Source organism: Arachis hypogaea, chromosome 2 (genome assembly GCF_003086295.3).
Source record: "Arachis hypogaea cultivar Tifrunner chromosome 2, arahy.Tifrunner.gnm2.J5K5, whole genome shotgun sequence".
Taxonomy (NCBI): domain Eukaryota; kingdom Viridiplantae; phylum Streptophyta; class Magnoliopsida; order Fabales; family Fabaceae; genus Arachis; species Arachis hypogaea.
The window spans coordinates 65,076,401-65,101,260 of record NC_092037.1 but is presented as its reverse complement, the minus strand read 5'-3'; the positions used below and the strand labels follow the sequence as shown (position 1 = coordinate 65,101,260).

Here is a 24,860-nt window from a genome sequence, read left to right as displayed (position 1 = left end):
CAAGTTGGGGACTACCTTTTGAACTCATGTGTGATGCAAGTAATCTTGCAATCGGTGCTGTGTTGGGGCAGAGGAAGGAAAAGAAGCTCCATGTTATCTACTATGCAAGTAAGGTATTGAATGAAGCTCAAAGAAACTACACCACAACAGAGAAAGAGCTACTAGCTGTGGTATATGCTTTTGATAAGTTTAGACAATATTTGATTGGATCTAAAGTCTTAGTGTATACTGACCATGCTGCTATTAAGTATCTTATGTCAAAACAGGATGCCAAACCAAGGCTAATCAGATGGGTGCTACTCTTACAAGAGTTTGACATTGAGATAAAAGATAGAAAGGGCAATGAAAATCAAGTTGCTGACCACTTATCAAGGCTACCACAAGATACATGCCAAGACAACCTTCCATCAATAAATGAAGAATTTCCAGATGAGCACCTCTTGCAAATTCAACATGTCCCTTGGTTTGCAGACATGGCCAACTACAAGGCGGGAAGAATCATTCCACAAGAGTACACAAAACAACAAGTTAAGAAGCTGTTGCATGAGGCTAGGTTCTTCTTCTGGGATGAACCATTCTTGTTCAAAAGATGCCCGGATGGAATGATAAGAAGATGTGTGTCAGAGGGTGAGACGAAGAACATACTATGGCATTGTCACAACTCTAGTTATGGTGGTCATTTTGGAGCTGAAAGAACGGCTGCAAAAGTCCTCCAAAGTGGCTTCTACTGGCCCTCAATCTTCAAGGATGCTAGAGAGTTTGTGAGCCAGTGCAATGAATGTCAAAGAACAGGGGGTTTGTCAAAGAAAAATGAGATGCCTCAGAAGTTCATTTTAGAAGTGGAACTCTTTGATCTATGGGGAATAGATTTCATGGGACCTTTTCCTCCATCTTACACATTCAAATACATCTTGGTAGCAGTAGAGTATGTCTCCAAATGGGTAGAAGCAATAGCCACCACCACATGTGATACCAACGTGGTCTTGCAATTCCTCAAGAAGAACATCTTCACTAGATTTGGAGTGCCCAAAGGACTTATAAGTGATGGGGGAAGCCACTTTTGCAACAAGCAACTAAATTCTTTACTCCACAAATATGGTGTTACTCACAAAGTGGCCACACCATATCACCCACAAACCAATGGGCAAGCTGAACTTGCCAACAGAGAGCTAAAAAGGATCTTGGAGAAAACTGTGGGAACAACAAGAAAGGATTGGGTTAGGAAGCTGGATGATGCACTCTGGGCATATAGGATAGCCTTCAAGACACCCATAGGAAAATCTCCATTTCAGCTGGTGTATGGAAAGGCATGCCACCTCCCTGTGGAGCTTGAACATAAGGCCTTTTGGGCCACCAAACTTCTGAATTTAGATGCTCAAGCAGCAGGAGAGAAGAGGTTGCTACAACTCAATGAACTTGAGGAGTTCAGATTGGAGGCATATGAAAATGCCAAAATATACAAAGAGAGAGCAAAGAGATGGCATGATAAGAGGATCTCTCAAAGAACATTCGAACCGGGCCAAAAGGTGTTGTTATTCAACTCAAGATTGAAGATTTTCCCTGGGAAGCTGAGGTCTAGATGGACTGGGCCATACACCATCACCAAAGTCTCACCTCATGGCTATGTCGAATTACTTGATGAAGCCTCAAAACAAACCTTCACAGCTAATGGACATAGGGTGAAGCACTATTTTGGTGGCCCCTGGAGCAAGGAAGAGAGTGTGCAACTCTTAACATGAGCAAAGAAGATGCAATGTCAAGCTAAGGACAATAAACAAGCGCTTCATGGGAGGCAACCCATGCACAGGGAGTCTTTTATTTTCATACTTTAGTAACCAATAATGATTAAGTAGACTAGTACATGGTGTATGCAAAGCACTAAGTTTGGTGTGGCCAATCTTGAAGTAATGGCAAAAGAGTGTTCTACAACACTTAACCACAAACTAAGTTTGGTGTCCATACATACACGAAAATGCTAGACTATGAAAGTATAGTCATCTATTTTAGTTAAAAAAAAAACGTGAAATAGCATATAATGTAGGTAAAATACTAAGTTTGAGGTGGCTATCTTTGGGATTAATTCCATAGAACACTTAGTCACAAACTAAGTTTGGTGTCTTTACTTACATTAATAATGCTAGGAAAAAATAGATTAGGGAATCAATTCATAAATTTTAATTTTAGTTTAGTCAATTTTGCATAGGAATATCATCATAAGTTGTTAGCTAGTAATGTCACTTTAAGAATCTCAAGCTTTTGGAATTTTGTTGCAGGAAAGAAAGAAAGAAGTGATGGGGAATCTTGGAGAGAGAGGTCACGGATACACAAGGAAGAGAAAGTCACATGAGTCTTGAACTTTGTGCATGGGAAAAACAACTCAACATGCATTGGGCACAAGGAAGCATGCTCCCCATGCTATGACCGAACCCTTAGAGCCATGCATAGCACCACGGAACTCACTAGAATCATGCATCCCCACCAAAGTTCACTTTAAATACTTCAACCATATTCATCAAACCTCACTCTTCATCACTCATTCTTCTAACCCCCATAACCTCATTTCATCACCCGAAGTCACACTACACCCCCAACTCATTCCATGTTTCCTATATTCTTGCCTTAGGCCTAATCTTTACCCAACAAAACTCATGAAGCACTACATCCCCTCACATAACCGAAACACTCCACCTCCCCTCACCATCATTTTCTAGCTTGCCTAAGTCACGTTGTTGTCATATATCTCTCCCATTCACAACCATTTTCCTTGTGCTTGAGGACAAGCATTCATCTAAGTTTGGTGTGGAAGATTCAACCCTTGCAAGTGAATTTCAATGGCCTCATCATCAAGGGATAGGAGAGGAGATGAAGGACAAGACACCTTTGATCAAAGAAGATTCAAATCCAAACACAACGAGCGTATCTTCAGCTGGATGTCAAGCAAAGATGTTGTTCCAGAGTTACCATTCAAGCTAAGAAAAGATGAATACCCTGAAATACAAAAAATAATCAGAAAAAGGGGATGGGAGCTTCTCTGTGACCAACCTCAAGAAGTGAGCATGCTTCTCATCCATGAGTTCTACACTAATGTGATAAGAGAATATGATGATGAAGAACCATACATGAGTTATGTAAGAGGTGTGACTGTTGATTTTAGCCCGGACACCATCAACAGGGTGCTAAAGGTCAAGTCTAAACAGTTCAAACGAGCTAGCTATGAAGAAAGGGTTGAAAATGACCCAAGATACATGGATGTGGTAAGTGACTTATGCAGAGTAGGCACGGATTGGGTGTTGGATTCACATGGACAACCACTCAAACTTCGGAGAGGTGATCTCATACCTCAAGCAAAAGGATGGCATGACATAGTGAGGAGATCATTGATGTCCACTTCAAATAATTCTGAGGTAACGGTGAATAGAGCAATAATGATCCATTGTATAATGAAAGGAGGGGAAATCAATGTTGGAGACATTATAGCCAAGAACATCATTGACATAGCTCAAAAAGTCAAACAGGACAGCTGGCTAGGATATCCTAGTACTATTCTGCGCCTATGTGAATAAGCTGGAGTGCCTCTGGAAGAATTTGGAGAAACTGATGTGGTCTCTGTTGGAAAACCTCTTACTCGAGAAAGGTTGGAATTCATCACCACAACCCAATTGGAAAGGCAACCTTTAGCAAGAAGGAAGAAAAGGAAAGAAGCAAGACAAGAGGAGGAGCCTCAAGAAATGGAAGAACCTCATACCTTGAACATGAATCAACTCCAAGCCGCTTTGGAAGGAATCTCGGGGCAATATTCACAAATTCAAAGAAGCCAAGAGGAACAAGCTCAGCAACAAAGGGACCTTTGGCAGTTGATGGACCAACAAAGAGGGGTTCAAGTTCAATGGATGAACCAACAAAATGAATACCAAGCACACATGATGGAATTACAACAAGAACAATATGCCAAGATGCAGGAAGCCATCAACAATTCAACTGTGGAACATGAAAAAGCCATGGAGAAAGTAATACAAGAACAAGCTCAACTAAGGAAAGAGCAAGCTCAGCAAAGAGAGCTTCTCCATAGGTTGGATGCTAGACATGATACATTTCACAAAGAGTTCAATGAAAGCAGAATGTTCAGGGAAGCCAGGCATAAGGACAGACTTGACTATGATATATGCACCCAAGAAAAGCTCAGTTACCTCTGTTCCACACCCCCATTACTCAACCCACAAATTAAAACCTTTAATGAAGCTCGCAAGATATTTGAAGAGCAGGAACTTGCAAGGGTGAGATTTAATTAACAGAGGCTAAAGGAGATAATGATAAGCTCAGGAGTATGGCCAAGAGAAGAGGGGATACACCAACAAAACAACAAGGAGAACTAAGAAGGAAAAAGAAAGAAGATCCAAAGGGAGATTCAACAACAAAACAACAAGGAGAGCTGAGAAAGAAAAAGAAAGAAGATCCAAAAGGGAAAGGAAAGCAAGGAGAATCAAGCAAGGAAAAAGGGACATGAAGACTAAAGGTGGTGAAGTTCCTTTGATTTTCTTTATGCTTTATTAAATAAAGAAGATGTATGTCTGAAATATGGTATACCTTCTAAGATGCATTTTTTTTCTTTTTTGAAGCATTTTCTTTTATGTTGCCCATTCCATGCATCACCACTCACAGGTTTGGAATGGTTGCTTGTCTTAAGTACTTTTACTTGTCAATGGAATAAAAGATGTAGTTTGAGCAAGAACAGAGAGAATTCTAGCTTAAAAAGAATCATGTTGTCCCATGAGAAAAGTGCTAGCGTACATGCATTTATTGTGAAAGAATCAATGTTCAAGAAATTCTAAAGAATGCTTGCTTATACAAGACTAGTTCGGTTAAGGATCACAAAGACTTTATCAGTAAAAGCACAAATAACCTTGACAATAAAGAAAATAGAGTACAAAGAATGAAAGGCTAGGCATCAATGACAAAATTTGGATATGTGTCTGTGGTGATTGATGTTAAGAGACATACTTGGGCTAGTAAATCCGAGGGGTGCTTCATCACCCGATAACTTGAGTTAACTAACTCGGGATTATCGATTGAAAACTCACAATCAAGAGTAGCTCTATAACAGAACATTTAGCAACCCAAAGAGGTGCTGGACACCACTATCCAAACAAAATTTCAATGTTATATGCCTGTGACTGAATGTGTTAAGGAAAGAGGCTTGAGTTAGTAAATCTTTAAGAGTGTCTCAACACTTAACAACTTGAACCAACTGGTTTGGGATTGTTGATTGAAAGCTTATGCTAAAGAGCCGCCTTAAGACAAGATTTCGAGCTCATTTGAAATAAGAAGAAAAAGAAAAAAAAGGAGAAGCATCAAGGAAAGAATGGTTCAAGGGTCATGTGCTAAGGTATAGAAGAAGTCTAGTGAAGTTAATCAATTTAGTATTGAAGCAAGCATTTTAATTGAAAAAGTTGAATAGTTGTGTTCAATTACAATAAATTAATGACCACACAAGTGAGGATGACATGCTCAATGAAAAATTACTCTCTGGAAGAACATTCAAGTCTTACATCTTAGATTCTTGTGACAAAGTTTCTATATTTTGCTTGAGGACAAGCAACACTTTAAGTTTGGTGTTGTGATGCAATTGCATATTTGTTCTATTAGCTAGTTAGTTTAGTTGGTTTTAGCTTAATTTCACTCATTTTCTCTAAATAAACAAGTCCTTTTATGAGTTTTATCTTCATGCATGAGAACACCAAGGAACATGTTGATTCTAGCCAAATTCATGCAAATGATTTAAAGAATACATACATGAATGAGTATGAATGAATCTCATGAAATTTATTGCATGAATTGGTAAGACTTTGAAGCTATTTCCTTTGTTGATGATAGGTGATGAAACAAGGAAGCATGGAAGCAAGAATGATGCAAGCTGGGCAAGAAGAAAAAAAAAGTTGTTGGCGTTGCCAACTTGGGAAAAGGGGGCGTTATTGAAGGCAACGCCAGGCAGCCCTGGAGAAGCAAAGTTGGCGTTGCCAACTTGAAGAATAAGGTGCGTTATTGAAGGCAACGCTAGGCAGCCCTGGAGAAGCAAAGTTGGCGTTGCCAACTTGAAGAATAAGGTGCGTTGTTGAAGGCAACGCCAGGCAGCCCTGGAGAGCAAATGTTGGCGTTGCCAACTTGGAGAAAGGAGTGAGTTTTTATGGGCAACGCACACAAGCAAGGAACTTGGGCCATGAAGGAGCTCGGGGGCGTTGCCAACGTGGGAATGAAGAGGCGTTGTTCAAGGCAACGCTAAGCTAGAAGAATTTGCCCAGCCAAGAAGCTCGAGCACGTTGCCAACGTGCTACTTCATTGGCGTGTCTCAAGGCAACGCACATGAGTGAGCTTGGCCCAAGAGGAGAAGAAGCTGGCGTTGCCAACGCCAAGAACCATAGGCGTTATTCAAGGCAACGCCAAGCAACTTTGGCACCATAGGAAACAACCTCGAGCACGTTGCCAACGCCACTATCATTGGCGTGTTCCTTGGCAACGCCAGAAATGGTTGCTTGGCTAGGCACCAAGTCTTGGGTGCCAGCCAAGTTGCCAACGCCAGGATGTGCTGCCAGCCAAGTTGCCAACGCCAGGATGTGCTGCCAGCCAAGTTGCCAACGCCAGGATGTGCTGCCAGCCAAGTTGCCAACGCCAGGACGTGCTGCCAGCCAAGTCTTGGTGCCAATCAAGTTGCCAACGCCAAGTCTTGGTGCCAACCACGTTGCCAACGCCAGAAAGAGCTGCCAACCACGTTGCCAACGCCGGGAAGAGCTGCTAACCACGTTGCCAACGCCAGCTTCTATAGGCGTGTTCAATGGCAACGTGGGAAGCAATGTTTGGAGCTAGGAAAGAGCATCGAGCACGTTGCCAACTCAAGAAAGCATTGGCGTGTTTGGTAACAACGCCAGGAAGCTTTGAATGGTGAATAATGGAGGTAGCACGTTGCTAACTTGGAATATAGGGGCGTTATCCACGACAACTCCAACAAGGCAGCCTGACCTTACCTTCTTCAATGGAAGATATCCTGAGCTACAGAGATCCAAATTGAATGCTTCCAGTTGAGTTGGAAAGCTAACATTTAGAGCTTTCCAACCATATATAATAGTCTATGGTGGAGCACAAAATTGAAGCCAAACCAGAGTCATCTTTAGGCCCTAAAAACAAGAACATGAAGTTGAAATTCAAGAAGGCTAGAGATGAGCCCTGGAGGGGGGCACGGGCACGTTGCCAACGTGCTAGCAAGGGTGCGTTTTTGGCAACAACGCCAGCCTCATTTCCCTGCTTTGGGAGGCTAGGCACGGGCACGTTGCCAACTTGGCAAAATGGGTGCGTTTTTGGCAACAACTTGGCAGCTTGACCTTACCTTCTTTGAGGAAGCATAACTTGAGCTAGGAAAGTCCAATTGAGGTGATTCCACTGGCATTGGAAAATAGACATCAAGAGCTTTCCAATGATGTATAATAGTCCATATTGAAGCAAAAGGTTGACACTCAAATTCTGGGCTACATTTAGCATGAAAGTAGAGCCAAGAAGAGGAAAAGCAGGTTGTTAGCAACAACTTGGGCTAGCAACGCCCAAGTCTGAAAGTTCACTCCCAGGAAATTGTGATGCACGTTGCCAACGTGCAGTAAGGCCAGCGTTATTTACAAAAACGCCAAGCCATTGGGCCAGAGGCATGATGAATGAACTCTTCCTTTCCAAGTCTAGCAACACTTCTTCCAATTGAGCCAAGAATTCAACAAAGAGGAAGCCCATATTGCTAACCCAATTCAAGATCTTTGAAAGAGTTTTGGGACTAGTATAAATAGAGATTGAGTTTGTACTTTGAGGGACTTTTTTTTTACTTAGACTTTTGAGACTCTTAGCACTTTTATTTTGAACTCTTGAGCACTTCCGGGAGGATACCCGGAGAGCTATTTTGGGTTCTTCTTGGAACTTCTCTTCTTGATTTTCTTAAGCTTTAAGCATTTCTTTATTCTTCTTCATCTTTCTTTGCATTTAGTTTAATTTTGGTTGATGGCAATTGTTGTTGAAATTGGAGCTATGACTCACTAAACCCCACTTTCATTAGGGGGAAGAGCTCTGCTTGTTGAAATGAATTGGTGAACTCATCTTTTCCTCCTCAATTCTAGTGGTTGATCTAAAGAGGGAACTCTTGATCTTCAAAGATTCAACCACCATCGAGAGAGGGGTTAATCTATATGAATTATGTGGTGAATTTGAGGAATGAGCCACATAATTCAGTTTAGAGTTCATCCTTTCATGATTTCTTTAATCAATACACCTTGGTTAGTATGTGAGATATAACTCTCCTTGGTTGAGATTATGGGAGTTGTGTGGCTGGATTAGATTTGAGCTCATCTCTTCTCATGAACAATTAGATCACGAGAGTGGCAATTGGTTATGTTGAGAGAAATTGAATCACCAAGAGATTGGGATTCAATTACCCACTTGCCATGGATCTATACCCATGATTGAGAAGGATTTGACTAACATCAATTCATGAAAACTTGCATCTCTGATCCCTAATGATCCTCTCTATCATTAATTCTCATTTCTTTTGCTCTTAGTGTTTGAATACCCATTGCCCAATTCCCTTCTACATTCTTGCAATTTATTATTCTTGTCATTTACATTCTGTTTCTTTATTCCTTGCTATTTACTCTTATGTTCTTTAAATTTCTGCAACCTTAATCCCTTGCAATTTACCTTTGATGTCATTTAAGTTTCTTGCAATTTAAGTTTCCGTTATTTACTTTCACTTTATTTCACTCTTTTAGTTCTTTACATTCTTTGCCATTTAAATTCTTGCAATTATGTTCAAAAATCGAAATGCTCATGAAATCAAAACTATGTTTGCTTGACTAAATCTACCATTTAACTAAAGTTGCTTAATCTACCAATCTCCGTGGGATCGACCTCACTCTTTGTGAGTTTTATTACTTGATACGACCCAGTATACTTGCCGGTTATACGTGAAATATAATTTTTACGTATCACCTAAACACTACTTCTCCCCCTTGGCCGAACCACAAAGCCTCCTCCATCTCCTCTATTTCGTCTTCTTCTACTCTCTTCTTTCTTCTTTTGCTCGAGGATGAGAAAACCTTCTAAGTTTGGTGTGGTAAAAGCATTGCTTTTTGTTTTTCCATAACCATTTATGGCATCTAAGGCCGGAGAAACCTCTAGAAAGAGGAAAGGGAAGGCAGAAGTTTCCACCTCCGAGTCATGGGAGATGGAGAGATTCATCTCAAGGGTGCATCAAGACCACTTCTATGAAGTTGTGGCCATGAAGAAGATGATCCCCGAGGTCCCTTTCAAACTCAAAAAGAGTGAATATCCTGAGATCCGACATGAGATCCGAAGAAGAGGTTGGGAAGTTCTTACCAACCCCATTCAACAAGTCGGAATCTTAATGGTTCAAGAGTTCTATGCTAATGCATGGATCACCAAGAACCATGATCAAAGTGTGAACCCGAACCCAAAGAATTGGCTTACAATGGTTCAGGGGAAATGCTTAGATTTTAGTCCGGAAAATGTAAGGTTGGCGTTCAACTTGCCCATGATGCAAGGAGATGAACACCCTTACACTAGAAGGGTAAACTTTGATCAAAGGTTAGACCAAGTCCTCATAGACATTTGTGAAGAGGGCGCTCAATGGAAGAGAGATTCAAGAGGGAAGCCGGTTCAACCGAGAAGGCATGACCTCAAGCCCGTGGCTAGGGGATGGTTGGAGTTTATCCAACGCTCAATCATTCCCACTAGCAACCGGTCCGAAGTTACTAGAGACCGGGCTATCATGATTCATAGCATCATGATTGGAGAGGAAGTAGAAGTTCATGAGGTTATATCCCAAGAACTTTATAAGGTGGCGGACAAGTCCTCTACCTTAGCAAGGTTAGCCTTCCTCATCTCATTTGTCACCTCTGTTATTCAATTGGAATTAACATAGAGGGAGACATCCTCATTGATGAGGACAAGCCCATCACTAAGAAAAGGATGGAGCAAACAAGAGATCCCACTCATCATGAAATCCCTGAGATGCCTCAAGGGATGCACTTTCCTCCACAAAACTATTGGGAGCAAATCAACACCTCCCTAGGAGAATTGAGTTCCAACATGGGACAACTGAGGGTGGAGCATCAAGAACATTCCATCCTCCTCCATGAAATTAGAGAAGATCAAAGAATCATGAGAGAGGAGCAACAAAGGCAAGGAAGAGACATTGAGGAGCTCAAGCACTCCATAAGATCTTCAAGAGGAAGAACAAGCCGCCATCACTAAGGTGGACTCGTTCTTTAACTTCCTTGTTCCTTATTTCCTATTTTTCAAAAATTATGCTTATGTTTATCTATGTTTGTGTCTTATGATCATTAGTGTCTTAGTGTCTATGCCTTAAAGTTATGAATGTCCTATGAATCCATCGCCTTTCTTAAATAAAAAAATGTTCTTAATTGAAAAAGAGAAGAATTGCATGAATTTTAAATTTTATAACAGATTAATTATTTTGATGTGGTGGCAATACTTTTGATTTCTGAATGTATGCTTGAACAGTGCATATGTCTTTTGAATTTGTTATTCATGAATGTTGGCTCTTGAAAGAATGATGAAAAAGGAGACATGTTACTGAGGATCTGAAAAATCATACAAATGATTCTTGAAGCAAGAAAAAGCAGTAAAAAAAAAGAAGAAAAACGAAAAATAAAAGAAAAAAAGAAAGGAGAGAAAAAGAAATAATAAAGTTATGATCCAAGGCAAAAAGAGTGTGCTTAAGAACCCTGGACACCTCTAATTGGGGACTCTAGCAAAGCTGAGTCACAATCTGAAAAGGTTCACCCATTTATGTGTTTGTGGCATGTATGTATCTGGTGGTAATACTAGAAGACAGAGTGCTTTGGGCCACGGCCAAGACTCATAAAGTAGCTATGTTCAAGAATCATCATACTTGACTAGGAGAATCAATAACACTATCTGGATTCTGAGTTCCTATAGAAGCCAATCATTCTGAATTTCAAAGGATAAAGTGAGATGCCAAAATTGTTCAGAGGCAAAAAGCTAAAAGCCCCGCTCATCTAATTAGTGCTGATCTTCATAGATATTTTTGGAATTCATTGTATATTCTTTTCTTTTTATCTTATTTGATTTTCAGTTGCTTGGGGACAAGCAACAATTTAAGTTTGGTGTTGTGATGAGCGGATAATTTATACGCTTTTTGGCAGTGTTTTTAGTATGTTTTTAATATGTTTTAGTTAGTTTTTATTATATTTTTATTAGTTTTTAGTTAAAATTCACTTTTCTGGACTTTACTACGAGTTTGTGTGTTTTTTCTGTGATTTCAGGTATTTTCTGGCTGAAATTGAGGGACCTGAGCAAAAATCTGATTCAGAGGCTGAAAAGGACTGCAGATGCTGTTGGATTCTGACCTCTCTGCACTCGAAGTAGATTTTATGGAGCTACAGAAGCCCAATTGGCGCGCTCTCAACTGCGTTGGAAAGTAGACATCCTGGGCTTTCCAGCAACGTATAATAGTCCATACTTTTCCCGAGATTTGATGGCCCAAACAGGCGTTCCAAGTCAGCTCAAGAATTCTGGCGTAAAACGCCGGAACTGGCACAAGAATGGGAGTTAAACGCCCAAACTGGCACAAAAGCTGGCGTTTAACTCCAAGAAGAGTCTCTACACGAAAATGTTTCAATGCTCAGCCCAAGCACATACCAAGTGGGCCCGGAAGTGGATTTTTATGTCATTTACTCATCTTTGTAAACCCTAAGCTACTAGTTCTCTACAAATAGGATATTTTGCTATTGTATTATCATCTTTTGATCATGATTTTATGATTGAACCCTCTTTGGGAGGCTGGCCATTCGGCCATGCCTAGACCTTGTTCTTATGTATTTTCAACGGTGGAGTTTCTACACACCATAGATTAAGGTGTGGAGCTCTGCTGTACCTCGAGTATTAATGCAATTACTATTGTTCTTCTATTCAATTCGGCTTATTCTTGCTCTAAGATATTCATTCGTACCCAAGAACATGATGAATGTGATGATTATGTGACGCTCATCATCATTCTGACCTATGAACGCGTGCCTGACAACCACTTCCATTCTACAAGCAAACAAGGCTTGAATGTTTATCTCTTGGATTCTTTAATCGGAATCTTCGTGGTATAAGCTAGAATTGATGGCGGCATTCAAGAGAATCCGGAAGGTCTAAACCTTGTTTGTGGTATTCTGAGTAGGATTCAAGGATTGAATGACTGTGACGAGCTTCAAACTCGCGATTGTGGACAGACGCAAAAGAATCACTGGATTCTATTCCGACATGATCAAGAACCGACAGCTGAATAGCCGTGCTGTGACAGAGCGCGTTGAACATTTTCACTGAGAGGATGGGAGGTAGCCACTGACAACGGTGAAACCCTATATACAGCTTGCCATGGAAAGGAGTAAGAAGGATTGGATGAGGACAGTAGGAAAGCAGAGAGACGGAAGGGACAAAGCATCTCCATACGCTTATCTGAAATTCTCACCAATGAATTACATAAGTATCTCTATCTTTATTTTATGCTTTATTCATAAATCATCTATAACCATTTGAATCTGCCTGACTGAGATTTACAAGATGATCATAGCTTGCTTCATACCAACAATCTCCGTGGGATCGACCCTTACTCGCGTAAGGTTTATTACTTGGACGACCCAGTGCACTTGCTGGTTAGTTGTGCGAAGTTGTGATAAAGAGTTGAGATTGCAATTGAGCGTACCATGTTGATGGCGCCATTGATGATCACAATTTCGTGCACCAGTGGTCTCCAACTTGTCCTACGTCAGAGAGCCGCCATCCGAGTTATGTGTTTGAAAAGGTGGGAGGTGGTACCTGCAAGACACTCCAATGCCCAAGTCAGCAAGGGGTTAAGCAGGTTTTTGATATATTGGAACTTAAAGATACCTGAGCGTGTCAGGGTACTTATAGGTGATGAACTAATAACCACCATTGAAGTAGTTCCACTTTTGGTGGTGGATAATGGTCTCTTTATCTTAGGACTGTTGAGATCTCCCTTCTAGAAGCAGGTGAGAGATTTAAGGAGACAATTACTTACGTGGATAAATATAAGTTGCCCGTTTTCATCTATTCTATCCTCCTCAAAGAAGTTAGTATACAGTAGAGACTACTCTCTCAATAAGGCCTTTTCAGCTTTATTAGGTCTGACTTAGTCGTTCGTCCAAATGATTAGAGACCAAAATGTGTATTTATTCAAAAAAAAAAAAAAAAAAAAAAAACAACGAATGATCTTCTTGGTATCATTTAGGAATACAATTTGTGACACGAAAGTGAGTGAACTCGTGCGTAATTAAGCGAGACGTCTTCACTTGCCTTTACCAACGCCAAATTCCATACTTCGATTCAAAATTTTACACCCTCGCAGCTCGCACCTTTCCCCCTTTCTGCTTCACCAACGTCAACTGCACTATCTCCCTAAACCCCTCACTTTCCCCACTCCCAATCCCAATCTCAATCTCAATCTCAATCTCAATCCCATTGCCACTTCTCTCCGCTAAAATAAATTATTATTATAATAATAATAACAATAAATGGGTGGGAAACTCTTCTTTTGGCTCGTCATTTGTTTCCCTTCCAGCATTGCCCTTCTCGCCACAACTTTCTACCAGGTATTCTTCTTTCTTCTTTTAAAAAGGAAGCATTTCATGTTCATGCATGATCTCCATTTTGCCACGTTAAGAATTTGTCCTCCATTTTATTTTTTGTGTAATAAAGGTTTTGATCCTATCTGACTTGGAAGCTGACTATATAAACCCGTTCGACGCGGCGTCTCGGATTAACTACTTCATTCTTCCTGAGTACATAGGACAGGGAGCTCTCTGCGTACTCTGCCTCTTCACTGGACACTGGTTCATGTTCTTGCTCTCTCTTCCAGTTACTTGCCATCACATCATGCGGTTAGTATTCTATACTATATGAATTTGGACACAGTATGTTGAATTTTGCCATTTTATTTACTATTTTACTGTGTGATTGATGTATTTTGCTGCATTTGCTAGTACTATTTCCTAGGGGAGTAATGTCAGGGAACCAACATTTTTTCGACCAACAGTGCCAAACTTTTAAAAATTATTTTGTTATCTTGAATTTTAAAACTTAAATCATAAATCTTTAACCCTAAATCTTAAGTTATAAACCTAAACCCTAAAATTGGCTAATGTTGTCTAACTAAAAGTTGGTTCCCTATGCTCTCTTCCTGGGCTTATAATTGTGCTATTGTGCGTGGGCATGGGGGAAGTATTTTATTTTTGCTTAAAGTTTAGGGTTTTAGTTAGATTTGTTTTCGTGTTTGTTAGGAAGGTATGAGGTAGAATGGCAAATAAAATATAGGAGATGCAGTTGGACCATTGAGATTGGGAAGTTAGCTAACCGTTTCTCTTCTTTTCATGGGGACAGATGATTTGACCTACATACCCACCAAAGAGTCAATTGAATTGTGATGTATAATTCTGGAAAGATAAATTTTGTCAAGATTTCTCATTATCTAGTATATTTTCTTACTACTTATGTTTGGTTACTGAATGAGGAAATTATTGAGATGGTTCTATATTTCATTCAATAGTTTCTGTTTGTCGATTCCTTGGAAATACGGTAACAATACCTTAGAGAATGCAGCGAACTTATAGATTTCTTGTTTATTTATTGGAGAGAAGAACCTATTATTAGCTTTGCCAAATGGATGTGGACAATGTGTAATATAATTTTGACATTGTAAATTTTGCATTATATTTATATGCCTTGTAAATCTTTCTACTGTCTTGATCTTTTCACATTTGAAGGACTAAGTTGAAACAAATTTGTTTTGGGGGAATTTAAGATTTTGAATTTTAACTCTTTTCCCTCTACATAATTGCATGCACGAATATATCTTGCTTTGTGAATCAAGATATAGAATTCTTTTATGGCATGGATAGAATGATTGTTTTGCGTTCAATTTTAGTATCTTTTTACAAATTTTAGTATTTTATCCTATGTTGTTGTGCATATGCTGGTTCTTTTTTCCTTTATCTTTAATTCATATTTTACAGAAAGTCCTCAAAAGGGGAAAAAAGGGTATTGGTAATTTTTTCATTTGCGATGCAACTTTTTGCCTCAACTTCATTTTCCAGATTCACAATCAAATTATATAAAAGCATTGTGAACTCTCTCGATAATTGGAAGATATTCAAGTTGTTAGTTATTAAGCAACTTCTCCCTGATATTGATATGCATTAAATATTATCTTTCTACTTCTGTTTGCACTGGTCAGCTTCTCTTTCTTACTCTCAGTATCTGGTGGTTTTGATTGAAACTATATTCTCGGACAATTTTTAGTCCCTTTGTCTCAAAAGGTGATGGATGTTGCATGCAACAAATTGGATGGAATGTATTAATCGCTCTCTTCGGCTAATGACTATATTGAGTTTTATTATTAATTTGTTTGGCATTTAGTTAACTAGATATGCACCTAAGCTATTAATTTGTTAATATTATATACTGGTTGTGTAAATGAAATAAGTTATGGTGCTCTTACTTTTTCAACTTAGTTTACCACTTATTGAGACTAAGCTGAACTTATGGTGCATATGTTATAACAAAGCTAGTTTAGTTAAAAACTTTTCCATTTTGTGTATCTATATTCACCATTTGATATTAAAATTGAGAGGAAAACTGCAAACAAAGAAGAGAAACTGAGTTAATGATGTTTTCCCCGTATTCATGGTTTTGTACTTCTAAATTGGTTTTATCTTATATATTGTGTGTTCTTCTATCACAACCACTCTCTTTCAGATATGTGAAACGGGAGCATCTTATTGATGTTACTGAAGTGTTTAGAGGACTTAATGCTGAGAGGAAATTTCGGCTAGCCAAACTTGTCATGTACTTAATACTCCTCATTGTAGTCATATTCAGGTTTGTCGTTTCCTTAACATATACTTATCCACTAGCTATGGTTGTACAGTCTTACTGCTTATCTTTGTAAATCTATTTCTTTTTCTGATTATGGATTTCCATTAGGATTCTGGCAGCAGGAAGTTCAATATTTTACCACAATTCCAAGTTTGAAGAATTAGACATTCGGTTGAATACTCTAGGATACTAGTATAATTCTGTAGTCCTCTCAACACAGATAGTGTGCTCTGTTGTATATTAGATTGGTCTATCTCATTAGGAAATAATTATCTTATTTGGTTTTAGTGACTATTAGAGCCATGTATCTAAACTACTACTTCCTCTGATATTGCTTTATATCTTCCCTAGTTGTCTTGTTCTGAATTCTTGATGTAAAATTATGTGAAATTCTAATAAATGTCCTTGATTTGCAATTGTCCTTCTGCCATGCAAGCATGCATGTGTAAGCATACGTTACATGATTTTAATGAAGAGTTCAAAATAGTTTTCCCACAAATTTTGATTAGATAACAAATGAGCATATTGCAAATTAAAAGAGTTTTCATTAATAAATTTGCTTTTGCAATGTGCAAGTTGCCATAGTTCTCGTCCTCTGTAATCTATTTACTAGATTAAGGGCCTGTTTGAGTTTTAAAAAACACTGCTTAAAGCAGCAACAAAAATTTGAAAGAAGCAGCTGCTATGCTACATCATAGAAACACTAGTTTCTTAAGCTTTAAGCAAACACAAGTACAGAACAGATCCTAAATTAGAAAAGCAGCACTTCAATTCATGGGAATTATCTCCCATGTTTCATGCATTATGTGACAAGTGTTCCATGTTTTCTGTCATTCAACTATGCACTTTCTCATGTTGTCTCATAAAACATCCTTTTCCCTATAATTATGGAACCATTCTGCTTTACATTTTTCCTTTTATCCACCCCCCCCCCCCTCTTTCCTTCCTTCCTTTTCTTTTCTTTTCTGTTTTTTTTTTTTTTTGGGTTATCCTTTATGAAGAATCAACCGATATCCCAGTTAGTTAGAAATCTAAGCTGTATTTTCTTTAAATGAAATGTCGATTTACTCTGGATTAAGAGATGAACTTGTTAGTTAGAGTTAGGGTAAGCAGTTCTTACACTCCGTCAGTTACTCAGTTTTTAAGATTTACCGAAATCTTGTGAAAATTTAGCACTCTGCCCTACAGTTTTACTTTACTAATAGTTACGTGCAAATACTGTTTTAGAATATTCCTACCCAACCAAAGTGAACCACAAATTATGTATCATAATACAAAGATACATTAGGAGTGTGTTTGGATGGTGTAATTTTATTGAGTGTTATAAGTTTTGCATGATTTTCAATTGCCTTGATGTGAAATTTCTTGTTTATGAGGTTTTCTCTTAGAAGGATGTTGAATTCTGCCTCTTTAGAAGGAAAGCTAAATTATATGTCTTCTCTCTGACTTCCACCATATTGTTGTCTCTCTCTGTTCATGTGCTTGTCCATTTCATTGGCATGTCAAGTGTCCATATCGGTGTCTGTGTTTCTTAGAAACTTGCAAATTATGTTCCCAAATCCCAACACCAATCCTGAGATGCTCTTGCATATAAAAAAAAAATAGTGTGGTCTCTCTTACCTGATCATTAATTATCTTCTAGAGTATCTAGAGTGCAAAGAGGCACCTTGAAGCCTGCAATCAATATTTTCTTAGACACAAGTAGGTACTCAAGCTGTGGATCTGGATGCATGCATTTATATATTAAAATAGGATCCTTGAATTCCCATTCCTCGACTAATGAACACATGACAATTTTGCTTTCATGTGTTTCCTTGTTCCTTCTTGTACTTTTGTTTACAAGAGTGCTGATATAGTGGAAAGGAAGTACTGCATTATCTAACGATCATAACAAGAATATAATTATGATAAAAGAATCCTACTTTTATACATGAACTTTAAGGGTGTGATTACTAGTTGGAATCTTGGAAGGAAGGAATGACTTGATGATTAAAGTGGAGTCTATTTTATTTCTCAAGAACCCTTCCCTTAAATTTTCTATATGAATCTTGTGTTTGTCCTAGTATGTGCTTCATTAACATTAGTTGACTTCAACTCTTGGCATATCAATTTGTTAAATGGAAAAATGTGTTCTTTTGGTAGAAATATTTGAAGTTTGAGTAAATGGGGATTAAACCATATCTTTAACTTTCCTTCTTAATGCTCTAATTTGAATAGTTTCCTCCCATTAATCACTTATGATCTCTTTTAACATACCCTTTAAATGGGAAATGAAATGGATGTCTTTTCTGCTGGTGTCTGAAATACTCTGCCATTAATTATCCTTGTAAAAAGCATAATCCTTTGTGTTTAGCTATTTCTGAATCCTACCAACTCTGTTTGCAGGCTTACATTAATCGGTATCTACTATTTAGGCATCGAAACTGATGATGAACCGGGAAGCTTCTGGTAACATAGAACTTGTGCAATATGGCAACCAACAAAATGTTAGGGGAGTGCCCATTATTTGTTGTGAGATTTTGTGATTTTTGGTCAAAAAATCTTGTACCATTAGGTTTAGAACACAGTAATTCAGCTGCTCAAAGAAATAGAAATCTTGATCATTATTTGAAGATTGGATTCTCGTGTATCCTCATCTTTTCATATGTATGAAGCATTTTCTACTTGAAGTAGCTTGTCCGCTGAATTCGATGGTAACATTTAACAATGATTGAGAGATTACTGTAACCAACCACAAATCCACAAAATCACTTATTAGTATAAAATATATATTAAAATATAAAATACATATTAAAAATAAATTAAATAATATATATTTATATATAAATATATGATAGCTAATTTTGGTAACAATTTTAGTGTACACTATTTTTGTAATGAAATTAGTGAATTAAAGGTTACAAGAAAAACCAATGGAATTTGAATCTTTGAATTTGTTATGTGAATTGTAATACTTTACTACACAGAGTTTTATGTTTAAGTCATAAGGCTGAGGTGGTAAGGTATTACGACTTCTAGAAGTAAAAATATATATATGCAATAATAGTTAAAAGAAATTTTAACTAGAAGCATGTGAAAAAGAGCTAAGCAAAGCGTTAAATAGAAAGTCGCATCACTCGTGTAAACGATAATTATGAGAGAAGAATTCCAAAGATACATATAGCAAGGCTTTCGACTCGGTTCGCGAAGCTAGAACCGGCCAAAGCACATATACATATACATAAATAAACCCAGAAGTGAACCAAAATAGAAAATTGACAACCTGTGTCTCCGAGTCAACCTCTAAGAGGGACAAATATAAAATACAAGGTGAAGATCTTATATACATACATAAATATAAATGAAGATATGACCCCGAGTCCCCAGAGTTCTTCGCTTCATTAGCGTCTCCAGAATACAGAGTGGTGCTTTTCAACATGCATCTGAAAAACCACAAATATTGTATGGGATGAGAACCGGGGGTTCTCAGTATAGCTAAGGTGCCCACATATATAATAAATAAGGTCCCAGGAAAGCCAGAGGCAATCCTAAAACGCCGACACTCAGATTATAATTCTTAAGAAACTAAAACAGAAACCATAAGAAGGGGTAGATATCTAAGGTTCTTAAGGTTCTAACTCAATGCTAACCTAATCTCTCAAATTACAATTCACTTATTGCCTTATTCAACTCTAACCCTTACCACTGACTCAACCAATCACGGCCTATGGCCTAAATCAAACAAATTCTGCCTCTGGCCCAAGTAAACTCAACCCAGCCTCTGGCCGATGTCAAATCAAATCAACATTATCACCTGTCCACCACCAAGGTACTCAAACAGAAAGTCACACATTTAAAGAACAGTTATAGCAAGTATCATAGTTATTAGTTAAACAAAATTTATCAGATAGGCAAACCAAAACAATTATGCACACCCAAACAAAGCAAACAAATGCAACATGATGCATGCCTGTTCTACTGGTCGTGAGCTCACGCGTCGGTTAAATCGCCAGAATTCGACACATCTGATAGCTAACCTAGACATTTGTCTCTAGGTTGTGCAACTCCAGGAGGATCATAAACGAAGAAGAGTGTCTTTCCACATCAAAGGCGTGTGCCTTTCCACCTTCTCCTGGCGGAGATACGAAGGAGAGTGCCTTTCTACATCAAAGGAGCGTGCCTTTCCACCTTGCAACTAGAGAAGAATGTGGGGAAAACAATATGAAGGAGAGTGCCTTTCCACATCGAAGGAGCGTGTCTTTCCACATTCTCCACACCCTCATCACGATAAGAGAGGAAAATTTTGTCCTCAACTTGACATCCGAATACATTTTCAAGTTAATATGCAAGCGGGATTGCACCCAAACTTTGCCATCTCGACCATTTCGGCCACATACATATCTCGATCATTCTGGCCACACGCACATCTCGACCGTTCCGGCCACACACACATCTCAACCATTTCGGCCATTCCGGTCACACATAGTCATCCCCAATCTCCTCATTAACACCCCAGTTCAGTTACTCTAGACCTTCCTTCTCTTAGCTTAATCTCATCATTTTCGATCTTTACTTCATCTCCAAGAAATCACATTTCCTAGCTTCTTCTCATTACTTAGGCTTACTATAAAGACCTAGGACAAAAAGGATGACGAATGGAGACTTAGAGGTTTGAAATTCTGTTTTAAAAACACAAAAAAATTATATTTGCTAAAAATAGGGTCACGTGTACGCGTGAACGCCAACGAAATCCCCCGTCACACATACGTGTGGGCCACGCGTACGCATGAGCGTGCATTTTAGCCCATTATGTGTACGCGTTGCTCTTTCTCACGCACACATGCGGACCAGACATAATCGACTGGTCGCGCATGAAAGTTTCGCGTGCAAAATTTCCATGTCACGCGCACGCATGCGATTTTGCCCGCGCACGAGATACATGCGTACGCATGTTATGCAGAAATACGAAAAGCTGGTAAGTCCCATTTTATCAAGTTTACGCATCAAACTTTGATCGAGCATAACTTCCTCATTTTAAAACATTCTTCCTCCGTGTTGTGTGCCAGAACCCGATGCTCCTTAGGGTGTATGTGTGGTGCTCAGAATATCCTCCTCACTGTCCCCAACAATGTCGACCGGCTCATCCGCTGAATCATAATCTCGCATGGCATTTTCAACATGATCTGGTCCAACCTCATAGTCAAAATCGGGGACACCAACAGGCACACTAGCAATACCAATCGCAACACATGGAGGATCGTGGATTGGACCGGAAGGTGCGACCACTGGCATTGACGTAGAGGCACCACCCATCGTCGTCGACTGAGGATTTGGCGCAGATGCCCCAGAGCTGTCGACGCCATCCTCCAACTTCGTAAGCAACTCCGTATTCTGACCTCCGGAAAACTCCGCCGACAGTGAAACAAGACCTGCAAGTCTTCATCAGACTCTATGACAAACGTCTCATACTTCACACCGGTGGCCATAACGGCAATGGGAATCTTGTACAACAATTTTTTAATCTGTAATATGCTCTGTTTTATCTCTGCCAACATACTCGACAACCGAATAAAAACACTAAGGGGTTCCTATCTGTGAATTTAACCCCTTGCCTTTTACTTTTTTTTTTATTTTCCCAAAGCAATGCACCAAAGTCACAAAAAAACTCCTCCCCATTCATTTGTGAGAAATGAGACTCTTCTCAACTCAATAATGCCTTGAAGGGGGTATTTATAGGCAACCAGCCTCGACGTACATTTCACGTAAATCGTTACTGCCTGTAGCGGTTTATGGCCAAATTCTACTGCACAAAAACCGCTACTACCTATAGCGATTTCTGTTTAAACTCCCTTGCTCGTAAATGTAGCTCTCAGTAGCGATTTATATTATACCCTAATCCGCTGCTGGTAGTAGCGGTTTCTATAGATTCGTCAAAAAATATAATTGCGTCTTTATTTATAAAATTGTGTAATTAGATAATTTTGAGAGGCATTTTATTTATTTAAAAAAATTGCCCTAAATTATAAAAAAAAAAATCAAACAAACAAAAGATTGGTTACTTAGAAATTGGCATCTTATCATGCATGAAACGTTTATAATGTTTTAGGTTAGTCAGTTTGAAATTTTTAATAATAATAAAATTAATACTTCTGAATGATAAAAAGAGTAAAAGACTATAATAATGAACAAATAAATTAAATTTACAATAATGTCATTGCTCACGTTTGATTTTTCAATTCAATTTTATTTATATCCTAAAATTGAATTGATCCAAATATACACAGAATATTTTGAATGATTTTCCTATTATGCCCATAAAAAATAAATTAGAAGCTTACTTTCTATAAAAATATTTAAAAATATTATTTATATATCAAAATCAGTTACTAATATATTTGTGTATAAATATATATTTGATTTAATTTATTTTTAATATGTATTTATATTCTAATATATATTTTATACTAATGATTAATTTTAATGGTCGATTTTAATATACACGTAACATAATTGAAAAAATATATAGCCACCATATTAAGTTAAAACGTACTTTTAACATTAAGAATAAATATATTAAATAGGTTAATATTATATTTGGTGATTATTCACATGAATATAGTTTTAAGTGAAAATAATAATTAAAAATTATTATATAATTTAATATTTTATTAAAATGTTTGACATAATATATGTCTATATTATAGTTATCATTTTCACATCAAATAAATATATATTATATTTATTATTAATTATGATTATGACAATTATATTATTTTATGACCATTATTAATATATAATTATATAAAAAATTATTTTTTGGATTTTTATTGGGAGTTTGACTAAAATTTGAAAACAAAATTTTTTTATTTAATACTTTGTCAGAATAATTATTTTAAAATTATAAAATTTCATAACAAAAATTAGATTTTTATAATTATAATATTCGAAGAGTCCATGAGTTCATTTGAACACATACAGGTTGTTATTTTTAGGATAAGTTACATAAATATATAATTACCGGTCAAAATGATCTAATTATAATATTTTTAAAATAGTTATTTAATTCTGCACTTATTTTATATAAATTGCTAAAGGATATAGAGGTTTCAAAATTTATACAAAAACTGTTACAGAATATAAAAGATTATGTAAAAATTGACTAAAGTTAAAGTTGCTAAATGTAGTAGTGGTTCACGAAAAAACAACGTCAATACGTAAACTACGACAAGTTATAACAATTTACAAAAATATTTAAATTTTGTAATCAGATCTACTAAGTTTATATATAAATTAGATAAATAATTTTAAATATTAAAATTTAAATATTAAAAGAACTATTTAAATTTTTAAAATATAATGTCTTGATATGAGTAAAGTTTATGACCAAGTTCAATAGTGCTTTGTCTATGAGATTATGAAAAAATTGCAGTTCAACAATAAATGGCAATAAATAGATTGGATGGATCAAGGAATGCATCACTACAGTGTCATATTTTGTTATTGTGAATGAGTAACTATATAGTTTTTTTTAAAGAATAAACACTTAACTTGGTCTTTATTCATTTTCAAGAAAGATAAAGTAATTTCTGTTAAAAAAAGAGACGATTCGATCCTCAATTTTTTTGTTTTGGAACAATACGATTTATCTATTAAAAAATCCGTTAAATAATAACAAAAATTAATTTTGTGGAAGTTTTATTTGTATTTTGTGGGAGTTTTAAACCTCCACAAATTATTAATAAGTTTATTTTTGAAAAATTCCTTCACCAATGAGGGTTAAGTGAAGAAAAACCATTGATAAAAATGATGTCGCAAAAAAAAGTAATTGTAGTACAAATTCCTTTTAAAGGAAAAAAATAACATCAAATAAAAAATAAAAAAAGAGAATTTTAATGTTGATAATATTAGCATTGGTGATGATGATAAAGCAATAAACATAATAGAGGTAGGAGTGATAATAAAGAAGGTAGTGATAGTAGTGGTAGTAATTAATTATATTGTTAAAAAAAATTTGTGAATGTTTAAAACCCCCACAAAATATAAATAAAACCCCCACAAAATTAATTTTTGTTATTATTTAATAGATTTTTTAACAGAAGGATTTTATTGTCCCAAAATAAAAAAATTGAGGATCGAAGTGTCCCTTTTTTTTATACAGAAATTGCTTTGTCCTTCGTGAAAATGGACAAAGACCGGGTTGAGTGTTTATTCCTTTTTAAACTATTTAGGGATTGAGACAAGGCGACCCTCTTTTTTCTAATCTTTTTATATTTTGTGCATAGGAATTTTTTCATCGCTCCACAAATGAGAACATAGAGACGAGTTTCAAGACTCAGATTCAATAGTAGATACCTAGGACCATTTATTTTTTGTTGATGATTCTATTCTATTTTGCAAGGCGTACGAGCAAGAGTGTGAGAATATATTAAAGGTATTAGATTGCTTCAGCAAAATCAATGGCTAAGTGATCAGCAGAAACACCCCTACCCAAAGAAGGGACACATTGCTCAGCTACTCCATATTTTTCATATTGGCAGGCCTCTCGGTAGTAATATACAGATCTAAGAAATAAACATTTGATTTTATTAAAGACAAAATTGAAAAGAAACTCTAATCATGGAAGAGGTCTTTACTATCAACAAGTAGTAAAAAAGTATTGGTAAAAACTGTGACAACAACTGTGCCTATTTATACTCTTAGTTGTTTTAAACTCTTGGGCTTATTACTAAATGACATCCAAAAGGAAATCATGAACTTTTGGTAGAGACAAAGGGATTCAAAAAGGGAGATACAATGAGTAAGATGGAACATTATTTGTAGAGAAAAGAGACATGGCAGACTTGCATTTGAAGACCTGAAGGATTATAACAACTTCATTCACTATTTAGCAAGATGTACAAAAATAAGTATTACAT

The 24,860-nt window shown here is 37.1% G+C and overlaps 1 protein-coding gene across 3 annotated transcripts; it reads left to right on the top strand.

The window, feature by feature from the left end:
* The first annotated feature begins 13,337 nt into the window (after positions 1-13,337).
* Positions 13,338-18,635, top strand: LOC112746349 (protein cornichon homolog 1). Of its 3 annotated transcripts, none has more exons than XM_025794939.3 (4): positions 13,338-13,685; positions 13,792-13,973; positions 15,847-15,969; positions 16,075-16,381. In XM_025794939.3, the coding sequence occupies exons 1-4, from the start codon at positions 13,608-13,610 to the stop codon at positions 16,157-16,159; spliced, it is 468 nt and encodes a 155-aa protein (XP_025650724.1). In that variant the 5' UTR covers positions 13,338-13,607; the 3' UTR covers positions 16,160-16,381. The 3 variants fall into 3 exon arrangements, with proteins under 3 accessions (XP_025650724.1, XP_025650725.1, XP_025650726.1); XM_025794940.3 differs by lacking the exon at positions 16,075-16,381 and adding an exon at positions 18,352-18,635 and having other exon boundaries at positions 13,349-13,685; XM_025794941.3 differs by having other exon boundaries at positions 13,408-13,685; positions 16,086-16,381.
* The last annotated feature ends 6,225 nt before the right edge of the window (positions 18,636-24,860 follow it).